The 27,914-nt window shown below is 35.2% G+C and overlaps 1 protein-coding gene across 3 annotated transcripts in view; it reads left to right on the top strand.

Annotated features, from left to right (window-relative positions):
- POLA1 (DNA polymerase alpha 1, catalytic subunit) overlaps window positions 1-27,914 on the top strand; it is a 296,467-nt gene that overhangs the window by 155,343 nt on the left and 113,210 nt on the right. Inside the window, exon 35 of one of the 3 annotated variants that reach the window (XM_081276743.1) lies at window positions 7,973-8,823. The exons of the other annotated variants lie outside the window; for them this stretch is intronic. Coding sequence (XP_081132869.1) covers window positions 7,973-8,095 — 123 coding nt within the window. The 3' untranslated portion in view covers window positions 8,096-8,823. Of the gene's footprint in view, window positions 1-7,972; window positions 8,824-27,914 lie in introns of those variants that run through there. 3 annotated transcript variants of the gene reach the window in all.

Below are 27,914 nucleotides of genomic sequence, written 5' to 3' on the forward strand. Positions count from 1 at the left end.
TATAGCCATAGCACTTGCCTTGCCTTTCCCTACATTCTGAAAGCTTAGCATTCACTTATATCATTTATCAGGCTAGCTTCATAGCCACTGGCTTTGTACTCAAACTCCTAGTTCAGAATCCGTGTCTAGGTTTTTTTGTTTGTTTGTTTGTTTGTTTTGTTTTATCAGCTCTGTGACTTGGGCTAGTTATTGAGCTTTTCCAAGCCGTGGTTTCCTAACCTACACAATGATGATTATAAAGTATCTGCCCCATAAGGTCATAGTGAGGACTGTATGGGATAATACACTTAAAATGCTTAGAAAACACATAGAGAGTGTGTTATATGTGTTCATTGTTCCAGTCAGAGACAAAGTGAATAGACATAGCTTGGCAGTGTTCCTTTGAGTGCTTACAACTCCCAAAGATTCAGACCTGGGCTGGGGCCTTGCTGCCCCCAACTTTCTGAGGTGTCCTTCTAGAAACTTTCTTCTTGCTGCCTTCAAGGCCCAACACTCGGTATCATGTCTAACCTAATAGGTGCTTAGCAATTTGTCTTAAATTCACAATGTTCTGAGAGGTGGTTGATAACAAGTGACTCTCCCAGTTCACCCAGGTCACATATAGCAGCATCAGGACTGAGACCAGACTTGGGGATAACAGTCTAAAGTTCTTCCCATAATATCTGTGAAGACAGCTGGTTATGATTACCAACTACCCCCTATCTTCAACTGTGGTCACTTATAAAAGGATGGATCAAGAACCCTGGGCATTAGCATTACAAGTTAGGCTAAATCACAAGGCTAGCTGGGGAGTGAGTTCAGAAGGCTAATTATAACAACCCAGCAATGTATTGGTCCAGCCATCGAAGGGAAGTGCATGTGTTGAACCTGGGATTTCAGCAACTCCTGATATAGTTTGCCTCTGAAGGGAAAATTGGAGGCTTTTTGAAATGCTGAGAAAATACTATGGGAGTTGTCAAATATCTGAAAACAAGTGGGTAAAAACAGAAAACTCCTTGTACCAAAACAGTAGAATTCCTTTCTTCAGTTTGATTTCTCTAACCTTGTGTATTTAGGAAAAACTCAACTTCGGGTCTAACTCCAGTCATCTAGAGCTACTGTCTTGTAGTAAAGTAAGAAATTGAACCAGAACAGATTTCATTTAACCTTTCAGAAGTGAGATTTTCACACCATTGACCTTCTTGACTTCAAGGAGCAAAGCGGAACTATCAGTTCTCTGCTGCACATGTCAACGAGAGAAGGGAGGAGAGTGCCCTAGGAGATGGCTGTCTTTCATATTTGGTTTGCCCTGAGAGTGTACATTATGGTTCATGTGTGGAAATTGGCCCTTTGCAGAGTTGCCAATATGAATTTCTAGATGATCCTGTCTAGCTTAGTCTTGCATTAAATGGAATATTTCTCTTTGGGAGTGAATTAATTGAGCTGCCTTTCCAAGACACCATAGAGAAATTTTCAATGCATGGATTCAAAAAATAATACTACTGATAAAAATTAGAGCACCTGGTCTTTTTCAAATGATGAGTTGGTCTGTTTTGTGCTTGGCATAAGTCAGGGGTAAATTTACCATATATTCTTACCAACACCTGTAGCATGTTGACCTTAGTTTGCTTTTGAAAAGCAATGTGTAACTTTTTTAAAAAAATATTTTGTTGGGGCTGGAGATGTGGCTCAAGCGGTAGCGCGCTCGCCTGGCATGCGTGCGGCCCGGGTTCGATCCTCAGCACCACATACAAAGATGTTGTGTCCGCCGAGAACTAAAAAAAATAAATATTAAAAATTCTCTCTCTCTCTCTCTCTCTCTCTCTCTCTCTCTCTCTCTCTCCTCTCTCTCACTCTCTCTTAAAAAAAATATTTTGTTTTAGTTGTAGTTGGACATAGTACCTTTATTTTATTTTTATGTGGTTCTGAGGATTGAACCCAGCACCCTGCAAATGCTAGGCAAGCACTCTACCACTGAGCCACAACCCCAGCCCTGCAATGAGTAACTTTTTATCCTGGTTTAAAGCTCATATGATTCTTAGGGTGTGTGATTATCTGAACATACCATGCAACTTATTTCCTGAAAGGTCCCAAGCCTTATTCAGGCTGCATAGGTACTCATCTTTCCTTGGCTGTTTGAGGAGCCTCTGTTGCTGCTGGAGGCCTAGATGATTTGTTTGTCTAGATCTTAAGAGCCCAGCCTGGCAGGGTCGCAGTCTTCATCCACAAAGAAAAATCTTGGCAAAAAGTTCCTGGAAAAAAACAAGACTGCCCAGGATTTACGTCTATATGTATACTAAGGATTTAGAAACCACATAGGTGAAGTTACAGGTAATAATACAAGTTCCCTCAACCAAAACTTGCCATCTAGTGATATTTAAGAACAGTTATTCCAGGAACTGGTTGACAAAGAAAGATCAAAGGAGAGCTCAGAGTCGAGAGACCTATTTAAGATTTTCCAGCAAAATGGATTCTCTTGCTGATGAGTATGTGTAATAATATGGCACTGTGGTTCTCAAACTTGTTGGTCTGTGGGACTCCTGTACACTCTTTTTTAAAATAATTTTTTTCGTTGTAGATGGACACAACACCTTTATTTATTTATTTATTTATTTATTTATTTATATGCAGTGATGTGGATCAAACCCAGTGCCTCACACATGCTAGGCCAGCCCTCCTGTATACTTTTAAATTACTGAACATTCTGAAAAGTTTCATTCATGTGGGTTATAACTATTATTAACATTTTATTATAAATTAAAACTGAGTAACAAAGTGTTAACCCATTTGTAAGTAACAATAAAACTGATAATATAAAGCAAAATAATATAAGGGCAGTGACATTGTTTTAAATTTTTGCAAATCTCTTTCATGTCTGGCTTATAAGATAGCTGGATTCTCATATCTGCTTCTGCGTCCCATCTATTATGATCTATTGTTTAAGTAGAAACTTGTGAAGAAAATTTTCTTCACATAGTTGTGTAGCTTCATTTGCCAATACTCATTTTTTAGTTATTACACCAAATTTTCTAACGAGGTGGTTTCTTAAAGGTTATTTGCAATGCAGAATCTGAAACTATAATATTTTTGTGCCCTGGTACATTAAAATCCATTGGTCTGTCTTGCGCTTTGAGGAGATTATTTACCTGTGCATGATTATATAACAGTATGCATTAGTCATTTAGAAAATATCAGTTCACTGACTTAGGAAAATTTTCTAAATGTTAATGCATTTTATTACACAATTTTTTCAAAATCACATTCATATTATCATAAGTCTCATCAGAAAAATCTTTAAATATTGGATAACTGTTGCACTTATTGTGGTGTATGCAAATATTCCAGTGAAAACTTCTAGAAAGCTGGAATTTTATCATTGGTAACATATTGTTGATTTTTCTTGAAGTGATAGGTTTAGTTGGTTTGTTTTTGAGAAAATGTATGCCATACACCAGGGTCTGAATAAACAAACCATAGTTTGTCTCTTAGTTATTCTTTCAGGTAAAAATGGTGTTCTTTGAACAAAGTGGTTCAATTAGCTTCCAACTTAGTTGCACAAGTGCTTTTTCTGGAGACAACTACTATATCTCGGCAAGTGTTAATGCAGAGATATATGTTTAGAGGTTGAATTTAATAAAATTTTACTCTCATTAAGGGCATTCTTAGGTAAAACTGGCTTAGTTATTTGTTATTGTGAGTGCCTGGTGGTGAGGAATACAATCACTGATAGTACAGTTTGGGACCACTGTCTTGATTGATGCCAGTATGCCAGAAATTTTACTCATCATTGATTTTTTTCACCATCAATGCAAATGTTGATATAGCAAAAAAGGCCAGTATATTTCTAGTAATATTCTGAAAATAGTTGTAACTTTGTAGACTCCCAGAAACTTCTTCCAGCCCTAGAAATTTATCCTAAGGAAGTGTACCCCAAAATTCATGTGTAAGAATATATTGATGAATAGCATATAATAGTGAAAAGTTGGATATAACTTAAATATTTAAGATTAGGTGATTGTTAAATTATGATATATCAGTGGAATAGTACAATAAGCAGTCAATTGAAACAATATTTTGTGAGCAGAAACACAGGAAAATGTTGAGAAAGGGAAGAACAGATTAGTGCATAAGGAATGATTCAGTTATGTGATAAAAATACCATGCATATACCATGTATCCAAAGAAATAATTAGAAAAAAAATAAACCACATTTTTGTTAGTGATTATCTTGGATTGTAGGAATATGGGTGGTTTAAATTTTTGTCTTTATATTTCTGTCATCTTAAGTGTTCTACAATGAGCATATTTTATTGTTTTAAGTGAGGGGTTCTGGTTGCATTTTGAAATTTTATTTTGCTCACAGTAGAATTTAATCTGGTGTCCATTTCTGTGAGTGTTGACAAATGCATAAAATTATGTGACTACTGCCACAGGATACAAAATTATGTTATACTTTCTGACAAGGTCTACCATCTGCCACCATACTGAATAGCCTGCCAATCCCAGAGATGTGCAGAATGAAACTTTGTCACCTGTATGTTTCTTTGCTTGGCAAGGAGTGGGTATGTAATTTGATCTTTGAATATAAAATGAAACTCTGAGGACAATCCCCCTAAAAAAAAGTCTGCAGAAAATAACATTCCCATTGGAGTTTAGTCATGAGATATTTTAGCTCTGTGGATTTGAGAAAGAAAACCAAGTCATATCTTCAACTCATTATTTCCTTTTAATGGATCATGAAGCCAAAGAACCCCAATAATACAAGCAGCTTTCCATCACTCAAGTAATTATATTCACTACTCCTGCTTTCTAGAAATTAGACCTAGGTATTAAGTCATTTAAGAGGATAATTTAGCTTTACTATGTTCAAATGTGCATCCATTTTAATCAACCCACGTCTGTAGCAGAATTTGTTCTTTAACCAACTCTAGCATGTATATAGATAGATTCATGCACCCACCACCAAAACCACTGTACAAAACAGTTCTATCACACTAAGAATTCCCTCCTGCTATCCATTTATACTCTCACCATTCTTCCCACTCTTACTGTCAACTGTGAACTTTTCTCATCACTAGAGATTTGTCCTTTTGAGAACATCATATAAATGAAATCATACAGCATTCAGCCTTTCAGACTATCTTCTTTTCACGCAGTTCATTCTTTTTATTGCTGAGTATTATTCTATTGTGTGGATATATTAGTTTGTTTGACCCATTTACCCAGTGAAGGATATTTGGTTTGTGTCCATTTAGGGGCAATTATGGATTCAGCTGCTATAAATGCTTTGTGTAGAGGTTTTTATTTTCATTTCTGTAGAATAAATATACCAAGGAGTACGATTACTGCCTCATATGGTAAGTGTATATTTAATTATTTAAGGCATTGTTAAACTATTCTTCAGAATGATGGTACCACATTTCTTTCCCATTAATAGTATATGAAGAGTTCCAATTAATTACTGGGCATCCTCACTGGTACTTGGTGTTACTTGTTTTGGCTATTTGAATAGGTGTTGAGTGGTATATCATTGTGGTTTTAATTTGCATTTTTCTGATGGCTAGTGAAATTGAACATTTTTTATGTGCTTACTTTCCATCCTTATATCTTTTTTACTGAAGAGTACCAAATTTTACCCCATCATTTAATTTGGTTTTTTTTTTTTTTTTTTTACTATTGAGCTATGAGAATTATTTATTCTAGTTACAGGTCCTTTGTTGGATAAATGATTTGCAAATATTTTCTCCCAGTCTATAATCAATCAATCTCTCTCTCTCTCTCTCTCTCTCTCTCTCTCTCTCTCTCTCAATTATCTGAGACTGTTTTATTTATCAGAAATATTTTCATTATTTCTTTTTTATCTTACTCTATTAATAGTGTCTATCACAAAGCAGAACTTTTAAATTTTTTAAAGCATTCTTTTTTTTAACCTTTTTTAATTTTTATGTGGCACTGAACCTCACATATGCTAGGCAAGCGCTGTACCACTGAGCCACAACCCCAGCCCAAAACTTTTTAATTTTGATCAAGTTCAATGTATCACTTTGTTTTGTGGATTGTGCTTTTGGTCTCATGTTGAAGAACTCAAATTTTATATCTAGATCTATGATCCGTTTTGAGTTAGATTTTATATGAGGCTTAGGACAAGATTCAGTTTTTCCTTTTAGTTTATTATGTATGTTCAGTTGATCCAATGACACTTATTGAAAAGACTGTCCTTCTTCCATTGAATTTCTTTCTACCCTTGTCAAAAACCATATAGGCATACTTGTATGAGTCTATTTCTTTTCCATTGATCTCTGTGTCAATCCATGTGCCAATACCACAGTTTTGATACTGTTGCGTTTTAGTAAGTCTTGTGCTATGTGATTCCTCTTCCTCCTCCATGTTTTTTTCAGAAATGTTTTAGCTATTCTATTTCCACATAATTTTTAGAGTCATCTTGTTTTCATCAATGAAAACATCCTCTAGGATTTTTACTGGAATTGTATTAAGTCTGTATCATTTGGGGGAGAATTGTCATCTTTTTTATGTCAAGTCTTCCAGTCTGTGAACACTGTCTCTTCATTTACTTAGGTCTTCTTTGATATCTTTCATTAACGTCTATGTTAGTTTTCAAAATGTAACTTTTTTTTTACATTTTTCTTAAATTGATAACCAAGTTCCTCCCCAAACAATTCCTTAGTTATGTTTCATTTGAAAATTGAATTTCCACTTGTATTCTCTAGTACATAGAATTACAGTTATATAACTTTTCAGTCTGGTATTTCTATAGTTCTGAGAGTTACAGGGTTCTTAAGAACTGAAAATCCATAAGATGTTGAAAATAACCTACATAAATGCATTATAAATATGCAGTCCTTAAAATTTATTTTGCAGATGGTATTTATTGGCCCAAATGTTTTGACCACATAATACTACCAAGTGTTAGAAAAAAATCAATTTATAGGTATAATGTTATTTTTGCAAAACTCATACATTTACATAAATATGTGTATATATGCTTAGAGGAATTTCTAAAAGGATGTTTGACATGGCACAAATCCTGTCTGAGTGGTGAAAGTTTTATGTGATTTTAAATTTTTTCCACATTGCTTTTCTCTATTTGAATATTTCACAATAAACATGTATTGCTTTTATGAAAACAAAAACGTTGCTTAAAAAAGAAAGCAAAACAGTGAATTGTGATATTGTTCTTACTAATGAACAAGGATAACAGACACAAGTCCTATTTAGGCAGTAAGTACTTGCATGCTAGAAATCTTGATACTGTCCCAAATATTTATGATTCTAAAATTTTACACGGGGGAAAAAAAAAACCAAAGGAGCATGTCAAGACATGTAGAACATTCTACAAATGCCACACTTAGAATTTCTTTTCACTCCAGCATTTTTTTAATCATAACCTATATCTGTTCACTAGGCTAAGAGAGTGGATCTCCACATTGGCTGTTCATTAGAATCACTGAGGCAGGTGTTTCTAAAGAGTTATCTGATGACTTAGCCTTCTCTGGAACATTAGATTAGAATTTCTGGGGGTGGGAACAGGGTATTCATATTTTTAAAAGTTCTTCCTTGTGATTACTAAACCTTTCAAAAAGTACATATTGAACCACTGATTACTTGAAAAGTGATTTCCTTTGGTTACATATGAGACTGAAAATAAAAAGTATGTATGCTTTCATACCTATATCATGTTTATTATGTACTTATAAATGAGAAGGGGAGTAAATTTCCACAATAAACTGATTTATTTTGTGACCAAAAATAATTTTGTGAAAGCATAAAATACATTGCATCATTTTAGTATTTCCACATTTTTAGTAGGAATTTACCATCCTTATTAAGCCTTCTGATGTATTGCTGACACTTGACTAATGGCAGATAATTAGGATTGCTCAACCTTATGTCTTCTCTGTTGTGGATATAATTTATAAACCTAAGTGAGGAGTATTTGTGTATAGAAATGTCATCTTCTCTTTATCTTTTCTAGAACTCCCATGTGATGATGTCATTACATTATCTGATCCTGCATATGTTGAAGAGTTACGATCTTTTCAGCCTTTTAAAGTGTTTTCTGAGATCTGCAATCCTGTCATCACCATCCCAAACTTGACTATGACTCATCTTAGTCTTTTTTTAAAAAATCTAGCTTCAGCTTCCCATCTTCAGGATGTGCCTAGTTTTGCCTAGCACTTGATGAGCCAGGTCCTAAAGCCAAAATTGGGCAATCTGTGGGCTGCATTTTGCCTTTCCCAGTGCTCCTTGTAGGAATTAGATGACAAAAATGGGGTTTTGCAGTGGCTTGGCATAGTGGCAAATGCCTGTTATCCTAGCTACTTAGGTGGCTGAGACAGGAGGATCATAACTAGTTAGAAGCTAGCATGGGCAATTTAGTAACACCCTGACTCAAGATAAAAAGAGCTAGGGGTATACCTCAGTGGTAGAGCATGTACTTGCCTAGCATGTGCAGGTTCCTGGATTCCATCTCCAATACCACACAAGGAAAAATGGGGCTCCACAACTTTTTCAGTTTGTAGGAACTTGAGTGAAAATATATGACTGTTCATCTTTGAAATATTTTGGGCTTTTTTCGGGGTTCTTTGAAAATCTTGCAAACTAGTTTTGGGCAAACCATTAATAGGGGCTATCAGGGCTATAGTAGTCAGACCGGATACTCCTCCCTATGTAGTTTATTTCCTGATATCATCTACCAAGAGCATTTAATATGCCTTCAAACAAGAGAAAATAATTTTAATATGAGAGGATTCCCCTATGTTAACATACAGTCTGTTACATAGTACACTGCCATCTTCATAGGTTTTTGTTTGTTTGTTTGTTTTTATGTTTTTGCAGTGATGTGGATACTTTACCACTGAGCTACATCCCTGGCCCTTTTTAAAATTAATTAATTTATTTATTTATTTATTTATATTTTTTAGTTGTAGATGGGCACAATACCTATATTTTATTTTATTTATTTATTTTATGTGGTATTAAGGATTGAACCCAGTGCCTCACACATGCTAGGTGAGCACTTTACCACTGAACCACACCCCAAGCCCCCAGATTTCTTATTTGTTTAAAATTTTTTGAACCCAGGAATGCTTAACTAGTGAGCCACATCCTCAGTCCTTTAAATTTTTGTTGTTGTTGTTTGGAGATAAGATCTTGATAAGTTGTTGAGGCTGGTTTTGATTTTACAATCTCCTGCCTCAGTCTCCCTAGTTGCTGGGATTGCAGATATGAGCCACTTTACCAGACTCAGCATTTTCTTACCCAATCTGTTCCTCACAATATTCTTGTATAGTATGCAGAGCAACACCCTCTAGTGTTTCTGGGATAACAGAAACCTGCACATTGCCCACACTGGATGTTATGTGAATTACTCTTAGTCTCACATTGCGTTTTTCTCCATTTCCACTGCTTTAACTTAGCTCTTAATCATCTCATCCTTAGCTTTATAATTATCAGTCCATTTTCCACACCATTTCTAGGATTATCTTCCAAATTAGGGTAGAATGTCATCTTCTTTCCACTTAAAAACCTACCCTGTAATTGCTTATTTCTTACAGATTAAAATTCAGATTCTGGGGCTGGGATTGTGGCTCAGCGGTAGAGTGCTCGCCTAGTGCTTTCGAGGCCCTGGGTTCAATCCTCAGCACCACATAAAAATAAATAAATAAAGGTATTGTGTCCAACTATAACTAAAAATAAAATAAATATATATATATTTTTAAATTCAGATTCTGTAGTGTTGCATTAGGCCTTGAGCCAACCTCTCCACACCTTCTTTATCCTCACTATCCCCTGTAGGGATCTGCCCTGCACACCAAAGAGCTTGGTATTCCTCAAAGATCCCATGTGTTTTGCTATCTCTATGACTTCCCTTCCAGTATTTCCTTGGCCTTAGAACAGCACTCCACCACTCAAGATACCCCACTTTGTGAGATTCTCCTTTCTCTGAAAAACTTTCCTTACCCAACTCTCCAGACAGAATGTCTTATTTTGTCCCTTATGCTCCCAGAACCTTTGAACATACCTCTCTGACATAAGCTACTGCTAAGCTCACCGGCTGTCTTCCTCACAGCCTGTGAGCTGCACTGTGTAGTCTTATATCTAACTTCATGTCATGTGAGCAAAGCATAGTGCCAAGCACATGGCAGATATAGGACTTGTTTACTTGCTTAAGGGAGCAATTTTTGGAACTTCCAGTAAAGCACTAGGTGTAGTATTTATGTTTAATGGAATATCCAGTTCTTATTTTTTATTGTTAATGACTCCATAGCAGTGGACAGTATTTTCTGGAATATCATCTTTAATCTCTCTTGCTAGCTGAACTTCACTTACTTTTAGGAATCTCCAAGAAGTTAAGCTTACACATTCATAATGCATATTTCACCCTAAAATATTTCTTTGCATTTCTTGCTTTCTCCTTGAACCAAACGTATTTTTATCTTTTAATAGCACACTTCCTATGCCCTAGACCATAACTAGAAAATTGGGTTCTTAGCAGTGAAGCTGGTTTTCAAATTCCTATTGGTGTATTTTCTCTCTCTCCCCCCTCTCTGTCTCTGCTGGGGATTAAACCCAAGGTATTGCACATGCTACCTAAGCTCCACCAGAGTCACACCTCCCATAGTTTCCCTTAAAACTGGGTAGTCATATATTTTTCCTGTTACCACAATAACTAAATAACAGGCAAAGTTTTGAGAAGCCTGGAGCCGTGTGTGTGTGTGTGTGTGTGTGTGTATTTGTCTGTTTTTGCATATTCTTTCCCTAACTGTTGCATGCACATATGTACTCTTAACAGAAAGGAAAGTAATGAGGCCTAGTTGGTGTTTGCCTCCTGTCAGAGAGTTGTTATATTTATTGATCATGTGCTCAGTGGTTCTGGTGATGTGTTAGGGAAAATCAGTATAAGTAGAAAAGCGGCTGATTAGAGAATGTGAAATCCAGACTTCTGGAAGGGGCCTCAGTAAAGCTTATCATAGCCAATCTTCTCCTGACAATTAGAACCCCCTTCCTGTTCCCTATGTAACTGGTGATTATAGTACACCTAATGGACTAGCAGAAGAAGATAGTTCAGCATCAAAGGGCTTATTGTATAATTTTACAACCTTGATTTTAAGGAACTTCTCCATCCAAAGTGACCATTTCCCATTTTTAGATGATAACTTGAGTATATGATGTAGAATTAAATATGTTTGGGCAATAGTAATGCAGTGTCTCATTTCCATTCTAAAGTTTATAGTAGAAGCAACTCTATAAGAATACGAGTAAGTGAATGGACATGAGTTTAGATGACATTTTTCTTTATTAGACTAAGAGTTGATAGAACAGCTATACTTTTTGCCACTTTCTTTCCTTTTTCTCTAACAGGTAGAGTGGAGTGCAATTTGCAACACTTGGAACCTTGCAAAAGACAACTAACCAAACAGATAACAAACCAAACAGAAATCATCTAGGTCACATGCTGGGGAAAGCTTTGTCTGAACAGCTTCTGTCTCCTTGGCCAGCAGTCCCTCCCCTTTCACAATTCTATGATGCTATCCCTGCACCTCCATCCCCTGTGTTTCTGTGGAGACCAGGAGTCAGGCACGTAGCTTTTGTGTTTGGCTTTAACATCAAAGTTGTTTTATCATATTAAACTGCCAGGACCATATCTTCTTGACACGAGACCTTTGAAATGCCTATTATAATGCCATAGACTCCATTTTATATGAAGTAACACTCTCTAGAAGCATCTGAATTTCTATTTCTGTATTTATAGATTTGTGGATTGTAAGAACAACTCATTTTCTAAACTAATGCTTCACATGGGTGATTTCAGGCCATCATCAAAGAAGTAAATTTCTGATGTCCATCATGATGTTGGCTTTGTAGGAAGAAAAGATGGGGTGTTTAGAAAAATTAGGATTTAGTAACATTAAAATGAATCAATTGTGTATTTTGGAAGTTTGGGAAAACTTTCTGTTTATTGAACTTCTAAATAAGGCACTTATATTAATTGTTTTCTATCCAAAGAACCTACTTCAAGTCAAATTTTGACCTGCGTGAATGTTAGTATGTTTGTGAAAACGTGTTCTTTGTTTCTTTTACAATTGTGCTAAATTCCCCAAGAAAACATCATATAAAATGCATACTTGTATCTTTATGTATATTTTTTATGATATTTGGTTCATTATCTAAGAGCTTAAAAGCTGATAATGCTGGCTATCCTTGAAAAAAGACTGATAATACTGGTTATATACACACACACCTTTTTTTTAAGTCAGAAATCACTTCTAAAGTAGACAATCAAAATAAGCAGTTTGAAGAGATGGATTTAAGACAGCAAAATTGTTGTATCTTCAGCTGTGTAAAAGAAGTACTGTACCTTGGACCAGAAAACGTATATTAGCGATGGTTTGGTTTGTGACTGCAAAAGCAAAATAAATAACAGTAGTGTAAAATACAGTTCCACATGACAGCATGCTTGGATAGTACTGAATGTTCAAATTTAGGGATCAGTTAACACTAAAATATGTTCTGCTCCCTTTGCATGAAAATCCATTAATAATGAAATTTTATAGTGTCGTCAATTGATTATATCAGAAATCAGTCTGATTGGGTCTTGTTGTTTTTTGGTTTGTAAAAACATTGTCATAAACCTATCCAAAAAAAGTTGCCTTATTTTTCCTCATCAAACCTTACACTGCCTTTGCCGTGTCCTTGCAGGATAAGGTCACATTGTTGTTTATTTTGAATGTGGAAGGTTGATTGGAATATCACTTTTTACTGTAAAATGTCAGTGTAATGAGATAAATGATAAACTTACATGCACAGGGATATTTCCCTCCTTGTGTTAGAGTTAATCTTTAAGCAGACTCTGTACATTCAGAAAAAAGATACTGTTAAAGACCCCAGATTGCAAAAGCAGTGCCACTTCTTCTGAGAGCTTTGGGGCAATCCTGTGATGTGTAATTGCTTTTACATCAGTCACAAGAGAGAGACAAGAATGCGCTTTCCTTGAACTTAACAGTTTGGGCAATTTTCTATAATCCAGTAAATACAAATTGTAGCTTGATTATTCATCTACGTCTGTCAAGCAAATTTTAATGGATGAATGAATGAGTCAAATCTATGCATGGAAATATACAAATGTGCAAAATATGGGTCTAATTACCAGGCTGCTGAATTTACACAAGGTCAGGTAAACAAGGCACCAGTGTAATGATTATTAATTGTTAATAATGCCTTTGGGAAAACATTCACATTTTCCTTCTGAATACCTAACACTTTGCCTTTCTAGTCATTTTAAATTCTGAAAATTTTAGCTGGTCTGAAAAAAACAAAAACATTTTTGCCCTACTTTTATCCTTTCCCTATAATTGCTTACTAATTCCTTTAAAATAGCAGGTAAAATGTAATACATTTTTCAGGCCTCTATTGAAAATCACAGTTTAATATGATGGTGAGAGAATTAAGGGAGGTAACATACTCACATAGCAGAATGAAATAGCTGCTATCTTTTGTCTCCATTGAAGGGAAGAGCATGCCCCCCCCATCCTCCACCCTCTTTTCAAATCTAGTCGACATTCTAAAACACAAAACCAAGGTGGTAATAAAGGAAAGGAAATCAAAGCAGGCTTTTTTCCCCTCTATTTACCATAGTAAGTCAACATTTGACTCTGTCTTGATATTCTATAAAATGAATGTTGGAAAAAGAATAATATCAATGAGTAGTTTCCTATCGAAATGCCCAAGGGCCGAAATAATTGAGGGAGTACTTGCTGAGGTTTTTCTTAGTTCAGTAACTCTTGATCACTGTGCAGTTCTGTAGCTGTGCTATCATTAAGGGCTCTCCATGTCTGGAAGGACACCCCCCTCTCCCAGCTTTAATCCAAAAGTCATAAATTGTAGAACTAACATGTCGTCTCTGGGTCACCCAGGCGAAAACACTGTATCTGGAGAAATCTATCTTGCTGCCACTGTGCTTTGAAAATCTTTTGAATATTTTGCATTAATGGTACTGCAGCAATCTCTTGCTGGGCTGTCTTCTCATCTTCCACATTCGGAAGTATTTCTTCATAGCTAATCTAAACATTCTCTTCTCTGTTTTAGGCCTTACTTCCTACAACCACACCTGTGTTAAACATTATATGAGTACACTCACCTTTCCTTATGCTTTTTTAAGTATATGTAAATAGCATTCATATCTCCCTTTCATTTTTTGTTTTTCTGGAAACTTTAAATCATAGTTGCCCTTTGTGGGTTAGAGTATACTGGACAACATCTAAGCTGATTTGGGTAATTTTTTGACCTTACCTCTGAAGGTAGTATCCTACCTTACTTGATATATCACTCTAGAATATAACAATACTTTTTAAAAATCTTTGTTTATTTTTATGTGGTGCTGGGAACCGAACCCAGGGCCTCACACGTGCAAGGCAAGTGCTCTACCACTGAGCCACAACCCCAGCCCTAACAACAATATTTGATACACACTCATGAATGCTATAGTGGTTCAGTTAACTCTCTGTGTAGAATTATAGTGAAACACTGTATGCTGGCATTTGAGACAGTATATGATCTACCTGCCTTTCTCACAAGACTCTCCCATGCAACACTGTCAAATCATCCCTCTTCTCAAACTGTTTTTTGTTTTTTCATGACTGCCATAATTGTCCTTACCCACTTGCTATGTCTGTCTGTTTAAATTCTCATCCTTTTAAGACCCAAGTCCATCTCACTTCTAGGAAGCTTTTTGTGAACATTAAAGCTGTTGATGTTTTTTTGTTTTGTTTTGTTTTTTGCTGGGGTGGGTGGGCTCTGAATCCTTAAAGAACTTGAAATAACTTTTTCTCCCAATTTCTTTAGTACAGGCTTTTTAGTTATATTCTTTTACTTGGCAATTGTTTTGTTTCCTATAAGGTTGTAGACCTTTAGAGAGCAGGAGAAAGAAGAAAGAATAATATTTGGGGGGCTGTCAAATGCTTTGCTAAGCATTGTTTACATACATGATATAATTTACTTCTTACAGCAACTCTGAGATGGGTGGTATTTTTTCTTTTTTTATAGATAAGGAAACTCAATCTCATAGGAAGAAACTCAGCCAGTATTAGAAGGATAATACATTGTAGAGCTGGGATTTAAATTTGGGCCTCATATTTAAAGCCCATATACTCTTTTCAAAAAGCTTCTTCACATTAGAGAGTGACAGTTTGCATCCTAGTCTGTCTAGTTACTGGAAAGTTCAAAGAACCAAAGAAGTGTTTAATAAATGATTGCATTTATGACTAGGGAAATCTGAATTGCTTTGACTTCATTTTTTTTTTACCCATCTGCTACTGGTAATGTGAAATAGCAATAAAATAGCCAAAGCCTTGGGAAAGGCCCTCTGCATTTTCAGAAAGGGCTATTAAGTAATAGGTTGACAATTGTACTCCAACCTTAAGACTATATACTTGAGACAGTTTTTTGTCTGTTTTTAAGCTTTTTCGTATTGATTCCAACATTCTTTGGTACTGTTAAATAGCACTCTTCTCACTATTCACATTTCATTTTAAGAAAGTAAATCTCATTTTAGTAGTATAAATAGTCTATGTTTCTGTCAAGGAACTACTAAAAACTAATACATATTCTAAAAACTAAGAAATACTTTCCTTTTGCTCTGAGTGTTTACTTCAGCATTAAACTTGATTGCTCACTAAAAAGCTATGGTCTTATTAACTTCAATTTAAGACTTAGTGCAGAGGTAAGGAAAATTTGGCATTTTTTTCTCATAGGAAAAAATGTTGTATATTAGGGTGAATGTTTACATTTATTCAATTCTTATAATGATTAAAAATTAATCATTATAAGGTTTAAGAAGGAAGATTACCCAACCTAGATTTAAAAGAATTTGAATTTAATGAGAACAGGCAATGTGACTAAGCTCTGAGATGACAAAACTATGATCTGTTTTAGGTATCTGAGGTTGTTTCTTATCAACTTCTGTGCATATTGATGAGTTCAGCCTATTTTGCAAACAGTTACTAATGCCATAATGCATTTTCCCATATCTTCTATCTGAATTTTTTACTATTATTGATTGAGGATTCAATTGAGAAATGTGTTTAGAACCCTGCTTTCTGTAGTAATCACAGAAGTCAGTGGGAAGACAAGAAAATTGTATTGAAAGAAATTGTGTGCGTGTGTGTTTTGTGTTTCAGCATAGATTATCTCTACCAAAATAATAGCTGTCATTTTGTTCGTGCTATATTAGTGGCCTGTATCTTACCATTACTCCTTTGGCCTTAGTTTTGCTACTGACCACTGGTTATTACCATCAGCAAAAGACCTTTTAATTGTATGTGCAGATTTGAATGATTCTTGTCCTAATATCATTGTGATTTGATCCATTTCAGATTAGAGAACCTTAAGTTACCACCTCTCGCCTGGACACAACAGCCCTTTAACATTCAGAGACTTTGAAACTTCACTTCTGTTTAGAATTTCATATCATGCCCATCCTGGGGGGAAAAGATGGAAAATGTATACGCTGAGCCTATAGGACTTCCTGCAGTGCTTATTAATCCTTTATGGATCATTTGAAATGTTTCTAGTTTATTTAAGCTTTGCTGCTTGTATCAGATTGTTCCTACGAAAAAAGAAAAAGTGATCATGCTTTGAATTTTTAAAAATGATCTCACTTTCAAGCAAAAGCACTTTTATGCTCCATTAAAGTTGAATTTGCCAAACTCTTACATCGCATTAACACAAGCTTTACTGGATAGATAAACGTGTTGTTCAAAGACTGACTTGAACTTTACCAAACTGCATATTAAGATTTTTATCTTTATACTTCTTATTTCTTAAATTATTTTAAAATAGACTAGTAAAATAGACTAGATTTACCCAAATGTGCTACTTTAATGACAAAATAAGTTTTCTGTCTGATTTTTAAAATTAATATTGATTATAAGCTGATTATTTGAATATAAATCTAAGACAAATATCCTGAGCAATTAATTTTATCCTTTTCCATACCTTTTTATTTTGGGGTACTCACCAGCAGTATACCACTGAACTATAGCCCCAGCCTTTTTAATTTTTATTTTGAGATAGGGCCTTGCTAAGTTGCTGAGATTGGCCTCAAAATTGTGATCCTCCTGCCCCCATCTCCCAAATAGCTGGGATTACAAGTGTGTCACCACCATGCTCAGCTTCATACTTTCTTGCATAGTATCAATATGTCTGTAAAACTTTTGACTTTATTTCTTAAGAATTTATACAAGTGATTTAATAATTTTGACAGTTATAATTTTTTATTCAAGTCCATTGTGTACCTTTGAAAATTCAGTATCTTCTTGATAATTTTAGTATGTTACATATTTTTTTTTAAAAAAAATTATATTTTAATTGTAGGTGGACACAATATCTTTATTTATTTTTATGTGGTGCTGAGGATCGAACCTAGGGCCTCACACATGCTAGGCGAGTGCTCTACTGCTGAGCTATAATCCCAGCCCTACATAAAAATGTTTGCCCTTTTCAGTGTTGTGGGTTTTAAAGTATACATGAGATATCTTCCTGTTTTCTATGAATGATTGTGTTACACTTTTTGATTTTGTTTTATGAAGCTTTTAATTTAGGAATAATCTTTAAATATATATTCTTTTGACCTAGAGTTACTTAGAAAGTTCTAGTCTCATTTGTACCATACTCCTTAACAGTTATAGGGACATGGTTTTATCTTCTGAGTCTCCTTGGACTTGAGATTTGAATTTAATGTGTTTATTCTTCAGAGAGAAAATAAACTAGTTTTCTATTTGAAATGTCTTTTTGTGTTTTTTAGTAATGAAACCTTTACAAAGTATGAGGTTTTATTTTATCAAAAAATATACACACGTGCCCTTTGTAAAGCAGTAATTTACATCAACATTTATAGTGAATTTGAAAAAATAGTTTAATGGTAACAAAAATACAATTTAATATCAAGCTAAATCTTTTTCAGCTCTCTTAGATTTTACTTTTTTAGCTGTTGAGTCACTAGGGCTTTTATTAAGAAGGAAAAAGCATTTTCAAGAAATTTTTTAAGGCAAACAAATTATACACACAGAGGGAAAGGAGAACCTTTTATCTGCTTTGTGGAGGGAAAAATCCAAACAGTTATATGAAATATTTAGCAAGTTATTTTAATGTTACAGCTTTCCATTTCTGAGATCAATGGAACCTTGTTAGTAAGAAACTGTATTAACTTTGACTTCTAATGTAAAAATCTGCACTGAATTCATTTTTCACTAATTTACTTTCTTCTTGTCTCCTAGTGTTCCCATGACCTTTCAGAAATGTGTAGTTCATATTTTGTGCTGTACAAAAGCTGCCCCTTAGGTTGCATTGAATAACACAAAGTTGAATTATGAACATAATGGCAGTTCTCTGTGGCATTTCCAGTTCAAGCTTACTTTTAGTTTGCTAAATTCATAAGTGAAGTATTTCTTTTTAATGTTGTCCATGTTAGGGAAAAGGTTAAATAATGCTGGGCAAATGAGAAGAGTCGTTTTGGTTATTTAGTAGAAGGTTATGTTCTCATATTTTCATTCCTTGGTCAGGGTAGATGATGAGCTAGATTATTTTGGAGCTTTCAGACAAGAATTAAATGGAAAATATTAATGGTCAGAGGATTCTTGTATCATTGTACAATGAAACTAAGTCATTCCAGGATAAGAAATTTGGGACATGGCATTACTTCCCAAAGTTATATACTTTAAGAAGCCCTGAGAAGAGGCTAGCTAGCAACAATGTCTTTGAATTTTCTGAGAGATGTTGTTTCTGGCAGAAGCCTTGTTACCCATGAGAAAATGAGTGATGAGGATTTTTTTTTTTTATCTTCAGGCATCATCTTCCTAAAAGTATAGTTTCCCTTGATATTTGTCTCTCATTAACCAACAAATCATATCTTTTGGTTATATTCCACATTTAATTAATGTCATCATAGAGTTGTCTCCTGTGAAAGAACATAGATATGGTGCACTGTCTTCCATTTTACAGGTAATATGGATTAAATCATCATTCCCGAGTTGGCTATTACTAGGCAGTGGCTCCACAGCAACCTGATGAAAATGTTTTATTAAGCATTCCCTTAAAGAAAAAATACCCACAAACACCACATTGTATATTGCAGGAAGAGAAGACACAGTTTGCATACATGCAGTTTGAGACATTGGTCTTGCACAGTATCTTTTCATGAAAGAGACAGGGTGGGTGTTACTTGCATTACCCATGGGAACACACCCAAAGGCTTGCATGGCGAAGAGTTTGCCCAAGTGATGTAACCACTGAAACAGCAAGATGAGAGGAGAATTTGGAATTGATTCCTGCCTTTCCATTTTGCCACAGGTTTGCTTTATCTGCCTCTTGCAAAGGAGGCACAGTGAAGGGAGGCAGAGAAGGGTTTTTGGACTCCCAGGTAGCCTAGCCTGAAGGAAGCTGGAGTGTTCAGCCATCTGAAATACTCTTGGTATCAGAGAGTTTCATTCCATCTGATTAAAGTTAAAATTAAAAGAATATTTTTTCAGCCCCCATAGTATATCAGACACTGTCCTAGGCCATAGGGGCTCAGAGTGCAATGATAGGAATCTAGCCTTTGCGGTCCAAGAGGCTGACCTGTGGTTGCCCTTCTGCTGTTTCTTTCCTCCATTCTCAAACATTTTGTCCTCCTTTATGTATGAATACTTGGACCTCTTTCTTCACCTGAAGTCATGTTTATCCTCTTGCACTACCAGTCTCCCAAATAAAAAGAGCCATAACTCAAGTGCAGTTGAAGCTCTTTTTAGTATAGATCCAGCATGTTGTTTGTCCTTAGTAAGCATTCATCTGAAGAAAGTGATTCATAGATCTATGTCAAAAATATGACCCTCTGGAGGGTTTTCACTTTAAAAGTTACTTAAGTATCACTTTCATAATAATGATCCTGGTATGAGCAGTCTGGATATGAGGTGGGCTAGTTGAAAGTCCTTTCTGTTCAGTTTGCCAGCTAGAGTCATCAGTATTTTGTTGACACTCTTTAAGTGTAGCAGTAGAGCAGAGAGTCTTCATTATTTCATACTTGTATGTAAAATGCCTCAGGTATTTGACCACGTTGAAGCAGAGGACTTTTGTGTGTTCAATAAATGCTAGTCAGGTTTGTGGCCAGTGAGCATAATATTTCAGTCTTTCTTTCATCCTCAAAGAATTCATAAAATTCATCCTGTTACAAGTGGCTTTCCTTCCTTGATGATACTTTGAAGTCCAGCATGTAAAATGTAAATCTCTCTGCTGGCAACTAATATACAAGGCCTTCTGAGAGTGTTCCTAGGGAAGAAGAGTTGATTAGGTAAGAGACTTCTCTGTTCTTAGTAAATTAATGGCCTACTCCAGCCCCATTTTCTGCTTTCCTGAAGGAACACTCAGTGACAGTACTTATGCAGCAAAGTCAAATTCTTTAGAATTATTATATAAAACATCAAATGAGGAGCTAAAGAGAATCTTTTTCTAATAGCATTTTCTAAGCTCTCAAGTGGAATTAAAAGTAGGGCAGTGGACTAGCAAGTGGACAGGCATTCCTAAAAGCATCTCAGCATCCAAGGGAGGTTTATTCAGTTTACCACAGATGGGTCTGACATGAAGATAGATTCATGGGCTAGTTATAAGATTCAGAGCAAGGCCAAGAGAACCTGGGAGGTGAAGCTGAAGAAGTTTTCTTTGAACCTGTTTCAGTAACATATGAAAACATCTCCTAAAGTGGAATATATTTTCCTCAGGGATCCTTTCCATATGCTTCTTGTGATTTAGAAATTGTAGAATATGTATTAAAATCCTTTAAAAAGGGTAGTACAATGGGCACAATGTCAGTATGTGGCAACAAATTGTATTTTTCTGTGTATATATATATTTAACCTTTTATCTGTCATTCTAGCACTCTACCTTAGCCTGGTTTCTATTTTTTACAACTTGATACAGTATGCCATTTAATGTCATGACTTATACTTATGAGAACTTACTGGAATAAATACATAACCACTTATCACAGCCATGCTGTGGAAGACTTGCTAAAACAGATTGTTGGGTGCCACCTGCAGAATGTCTGATTCTAGGTCTAGGGTGAGGCCATAGGTGCTGCTTATCTAGGAACCATATTTTAAGAACCACTACACTAGACATTCATTGATGCGTACTATTCAGCAACATTTGAATGAAAACAATAGTAACCAGAAGTTCTGGCTTAAAATGATGAAATAATGAGATTTAGTTAAGAGGATGTACTTTCAATGACAGGAACATGTATACATTTTACTTACCCTAATTATAAATAAGTCTAAAAAAAATTATGTCATAAAATTAAGAGTATGCTTGTACTTGGAAGACCTTGCAACTATCTAGCCTGTTGTAGCACCCTTCTTTCTGAAAGAAGAGGTCCCCAGAATTGAGATGTCTCCTAGGTTATATTGTTGGTTTTATTTTGTTTTGTTTTTTGATCCAGAGCTGGAGAAGTAATCAAATAATTAAGTTTAGTTAAAATAAGACCTATGTAAGGGAAGGGAAATTTTAAGAGGACTATTTCCCCAAACACACAAGGAGCTATTTCAATATTTAGTCAGCTGTTTATTATCCTTAAACTAAATGCAGCACCAAAGTTGACTTTAGGCACTCTGAGACCAAAGGCCTCTATAGAATCCATAATTATTTTAATATTACTTTTTTTTATTTGGCTTAATTTGGATGTCTACAATTGAAGATTATTAGAAAATATGCTGCGAGAGGCAGCCTGATGGAAATGTGGTCAATAAAAGTTTTAAAAGTAAGGGCTAGGGGTTGTGGCTCAGCTGTAGAGTGCTTGCCTGGCACGTGCAAGGCCCTGGGTTTGATTCTCAGCACCACATAAAAATAAATAAATAAATAAAACAAAGGTATTACAAAGAAAAATGTTTTTTAAAAGTTTTAAAAGTATTAGCCATTGTAATTAGATAAGAAAAAGAAATATATAAAAACTGTTATTTGCAGGTGGTTATAAGCCTGGAAAACCCAATGAAATCAGACAAAAAGAATATATTAGGGTTATTAGTTATAAAATTGATACAAAATCAGTAGCTTTGACCTATACCAGTTAGGAAATAGAATGAAAGAACTAAATTCTATTTATGTTAACAACTTAAAAAGATTAAATACCTAGGAGTAAATAAACTTAGTAAAAGTGATGTGTATGTATATAAACTTTAAAATGTTGCTGAAGGACTTAAAAGAAGTCTGTAGTAAATGAAAAACATGTATTCTTAGCTATCTCAACTGATGAACATTTCAGGTTTGTCAGTTCACTAAGTTTATCCATAAATTTAAAGCTTCCTCAATTTAAAAATAAATCACATGAAAATTCTGACAAAGAGAATGACCCATGTGTCCTACCAGTTATGCAGTTTTTAGAAATTTAAGGTTGTTAAAACATTTTGTGTAATAGATCCAAAATTGCATTTAATATTTATAAAGGAATGGTTCATATCAGTACGTAGTAAGTCATCTGGAAAAATATAACTGAATTTCTTCATTGCTCTTCAATATTAAAACAAATTCCAGATGGATCAAAAAATTACCTAGAAAAAATACTATAAAAGTAATGAACTTTTAACAGTCTTGGAGTTGGGAAGAGTTTTTTTTTTTTTTAATAGACTTCAATTTTAGAACAGTTCACAACAAAATTGAGAAGCAAATACATAGATTTCCCATAGATTCCCTGCTCCCACACATGTATAGTCTCCCCCATTATAAACATCCCCCACCCTAATGGTACATTTGTTACAGTTGATCATTCTACACTGATACATCACTATCACCCAAAGTCCATAGTTTGGTTCAGTCTTGGTGTTGTATATTTTGTAAGTTTGGGCAAATGTGTCAATCATGATAGTATCATGCAGAGTAATTTCGCTGCCCTAAATGTTATCTGTGCTTCAGCTATCTGAGATTTTTCTTGAAATGATCCAAAATTTGGAATTCAAAAAGGAAAATATCAAGAAATTTGATACAAATTTAAAAATAAGAATTTCTTCAATGCAAATATATGCACATACATAGCATAAAGTCAAAAGAAGTAATGAACTGGGGAAAATGTTTTCAATGCATGTTAACAAATAGGAGCTAATTTCCTTCGCATATATAAGCACTCTTGCAAATCAAGGAGAAAAAGACTAACAACCTAGTAGAAAAATGGATAAAGGACAGGAAGAGGCAATTCTTAAATATAGAAATGCCAGGGACTTACAAGCATGAGTAGAGATGTTCAACCTTACTCTCAGTTTCAGAAGTCATATGACTATCATTTTTCACTTGTCAGAGATCCAAAATTTTAGATAATATGCAATGTGTGCTATGGTGTGGGGAAGGAACCATCTCATACGCTTTTGGTGAATGTGAAAATTGATACATTCTCCTTGGTCAGCAATTGGGCAACATCTGTCAAAAAATTTGTTAATGAACTTTGCAGTTCCAATTTAGTTATCCATACAGATGTATAGTACTTACAGGTATTGTTAAAGGTACTATTAAAGAGGGATGTGGTGGCACACACATCTGTAATCCCAGCTACTCAGGAGGCTGAGGAAAGAAGATCACAAGTTTGAAGCCAACCTGGGCAACTTAGTGAGACCCTGTCTCAAAATAGAAAAGTACTGTTAGAAGGCTAACAAGGAGCTCATCATTATCAGTAGTAATAAGAGACTGAAAACAATCCAATTGTTCATCAAGAGGATTCATTAAATTATTAACAGTCATATGATAGGGTTCTGCACAGACATTAAAAAACATTGCAGAGAGGGCTGGGGCTTAGCAGTATAGAGCACTCGCCTAGCTTGGGTGAGGCGCAGGATTTGATCCTTAGCACCACATAAAAATAAATAAATAAAATAAAGATATTTTGTCCAACTACAACTAAAAAAATATTTTTAAAAAAGTTGCAGATCTCTATTACTCAGAGGGCAAAATATCCTCTTTGTAAGTGAAAAAGCAGATTTTAGCCAGTGTATATGATCCACTTGTATTTTTTTTAAAAAGGGAGGGATAGTTATAAATAATAATTTATATAACCCAATGTATTCAAGATATTACTTCAATCTATAATGAGTAAAAAAAAATCAATGAACTATTTTGTATTCTCTTTTTTAAAACTAAGTCTTTGAGGGCTGGGGATGTGGCTCAAGCGGTAGCACGCTCGCCTGGCATGTGTGTGGCCCGGGTTCGATCCTCGGCACCACATACAAAACAAAGATGTTGTGTCTGCAGATAACTAAAAAATAAATATTAAAAAATTCATTCTCTCTCTCTCTCTCTCTCTCTCTCTCTCTCTCTCTCTCTCTTTAAAAAAAACTAAGTCTTTGACATTCACTGCATATTTTGAACTTGTAACATATCTCAGTTTGGAGTAGCCACATTCCAAGTGCTCAAGTCCCACAAACAGCTACTGGCTCATATATTGAGCAGCATATGTAGAGACTAAACAGTACTGAACTAGACATTCAGCCCAAACACCATATGAGAGTGTGAAAGGTAATTTACTTTTTCCTGGGCCTCATTTTTGTCAATTATTAAGTTTTAAACCAGAGCTCTGAAGTTCCTTTCATATTTAAAATGTAGGGTTTAAGCATATTGCTTCATATTACTTTTCAAAGTAAAAAAAAAAATGTAATTGTGGTCACTTTTCGTAGACAATGGTTTTCACCAGCACTCCTAAAATTCTGTGATTCTATGTGAAGCACATTTTATATTTCAGGGACTGTATTATTGCTGTTAGAATAAGATTCTTTTTTTTTTTAAAGGAAGAATGCTAATAAACTATATATATATATATTCATATTTATAAACTATTGAGGAATTGGTTAGTTCTTTTTGTAGAAGCAAATCATATTTGAGGGTTTGATAATTCTCATTTTACATGGAGAACCTGGAAGAATTAAGAGTTACGCACATAAAAAATATCTAGAGAGGGGCTGGGGATGTGGCTCAAGCGGTAGCGCGCTCGCCTGGCATGCGTGCGGCCCGGGTTCGATCCTCAGCACCACATACCAACAAAGATGTTGTGTCCGCCGAGAACTAAAAAATAAATATTAAAAAAATTTAAAAAAAAAATCTAGAGAAAGAATAAATATTGGAGGGTAAAGAGTTGAGAGAGAAGGTTTGTTAAGTATAGTTCTTTTGTATACAGTTCCTTGTTCAGAAGATGATAACCAGTAGGAATAGAGTGAGAATAATGTAGAACAGTGGTTCTCAACCTTGGTTATGTATTAGAAAACACTTGAGGAGCTTTTTAAAATCCTGGTGCTCATTGTATTTCCCAGACTGGTGCTTCTCAAAGTGAGGTCCCTAAGCCATAAGCAGCAGCAGTATCACCTGGGAACTTGTTAAAGTTGCAATTTCTTGGGTCCCATCTAAGATGTGAACCGGAAATTCTGGGGATAATGACCAGCCATCTGTGTTGTAATACTCCTTTGGTGATCCCAATGTGCAACCAAAGTTGAAAATTTAAGAGCAAGAATAATTTGAGAGAGATAGCAGATGGGTTTTAATGTTCAATGCCAGCTTCCATCCTGTAGCAACCATGGTGACAGAGTTGGAGAAGGAACGCAATACAGCTGCAAGGTGTTTACCATTCCTGATTTGTGGATTTGAATAATGTTATGGGAGGTTGGATGTTGTGATTCCTTGTAGATGAGCTTATCTAAACAAAAGAAGTCAGGAAGCATCCTAACAAATTGATAGAAGAAAAGAAACTCACTAGAACCAAAGCCATGAATGGTTGCGGGGAGTGCAAGAATATTAGGTAGAATGTCAAAAATGAAGAAATTCTGGATAGAGTATAAAAATGTAATAAATGAGAGTTTCTTAAAGAAGTTCAAGTATCATGGAGATTTTAGGCACACTTTATGATTCTATTTGATCAAAAAGTACTGAAGGCTTGTTCACCCCTTTATCATTGGGCATTAAAGAATACAGTTTCTCTTAACATTTAGACTTTTGATAGAAGTGTACTTAATACAGGTATGGTAAATTCACAATGAGTTAATAAGCCAAAAAATAAAGCATATTTTAAAGTATAAAGAGATTGTTACTGAGAAGGAGTTAATGTGTCACATACTTTTGATTTCTACTACTCAAGAGAACTCACAGTATCTATAATTTTGGAGGCATATTCTGAAGAATGTTACATTGTGATTTCTCTATGTTGAATCATAGAGATGTGTGTGGGAATTTTCAGCCCTCACAAATAAGAATGAACTGTTATAATAGCAGGCTCATTTGATTTTTTTCAAAAGTTAGGGGAAATATTCAGATCATTTCAGATACTCTCCTTTGGCTCTTCCTCCTTAGGAGGCAGATGAAGGAAAGCAGGCTGGGCTGTGAACAGAATGCATCTGCAGCTGCTTGTCTCTGGAGATCTCGGCAGTATAACTTCTGCGAGCCCTTTCTGTGTGTATTTTTCTTTTCTCATCCCCGAATACTACATTTTGCATGAGAAAGTCAGATTTGATAATTTACAAAAAGCTAGACATTATAGTAGAATTTGTGTCTCTTAGGAAGAAAAGCACCCCTTTACTATAAAATAGAACCTGCCTTTCATATCTGAGTTAAAAAATTCTGCTGTAACTTTTCCAATCATTTATTATTGAAAAGATTGTAATGCTGTTTGTAAGACTGCTTATCTGCTAAAAATATGAGTTTGATTTTTGCGTTAATTCCTGAGTACTCAATTTATATTTTTAGATTGTTTTGTGAATTGGGATCTCTGAGTATAAAGTGGTTTTCAGTACATTGGATTTTGTTGAACATCTTCCTCAAATTGCAAACACATGCATTTCAACAGCTTTTTGGACAGTTCCACAGTTAATAATTTCTTTATAAGAACAATGTATGGTTTATTATTATGATCATCATTATTTTCTCATCTTATGTTCTGGCATTTAAATTATGAAACTTCATCTCGGCATGTGGACTTACCTTGTGTTGCCAAGAGGAAACACTGGCTTTTCTGCAAAGCTAAATAGTTTTTACTTTATTGTCTGCTACGAAACAGCTGCTGATACCAGGAAAATGCCGTCTCATCATTGGGCCTGGGGTGTCCAAAAAAGGCAGGAAAAAAATGACTGTAGCTCCCTGTCTGCCCTGGAACTCTCCTCCTTTCTCTCGTTTTCATTGCGGTGAAGAGCAGGAGAACAATATTCTGCAATTAAGGATTCCATTAAGTTGAAGAAAAGAGCAAATGGGGGATGTTTGTTCTCCAAGCTGAAAAAATTTGTCTGGGGTGGGGGAGATAGTGGTAGTGGTATAGAGAGAGGTGGGTGGAGAGACGAAGTCAGGGCTGTTTGTTGAATATACTGTTAAGGACTGTTACCATCCTAATTAATCAAGTTAGAAATTACAGCTGTAGTCGGTTTCCCCCCAATTCTTGTTATCAATTTTCTTCTCTTTTGAGACAAAGCAAATATAAATTTTGTGTTCATTTGTCATTCGTTCTTTGACTTCAGCATCTCTGAAAATAACAATGTAGCACAAAAGCCCAGTATTTACCTAGTTGTAATGTGGGTTGCCATGGTGTTTTGCAAATTATTGCAATTATGTTCACCATGCGAGTCGCCCTTGGTAACTGGCGAAAAAACTGATAATCCTGTTTTGAACAAAAGGTCAAATTGCTGAATAGAAAGTCTTGATTAACTAAAAGATGTACAAAGTGGAATTATTTCCTACCATTCAGAAATAGTTCTTGATCGGGTTTGGGGGAGGGGGTGAGTAAGTACATCTGATTACTGAAGTACAAAGCATTGAAAGGATGTTGTCTTGAGCCTTTCATGTAGTCTTAATGGTGGCTTTTTTGTCAAATTTACCCATTTGCGGCATTGAAAGAGGCAGCTGCATTTAAGCTGGAGAGACGGTGCTTTTTCAAGAGTTCA

Source organism: Spermophilus citellus (genome assembly GCF_964194105.1).
Source record: "Spermophilus citellus genome assembly, chromosome: X".
Taxonomy (NCBI): domain Eukaryota; kingdom Metazoa; phylum Chordata; class Mammalia; order Rodentia; family Sciuridae; genus Spermophilus; species Spermophilus citellus.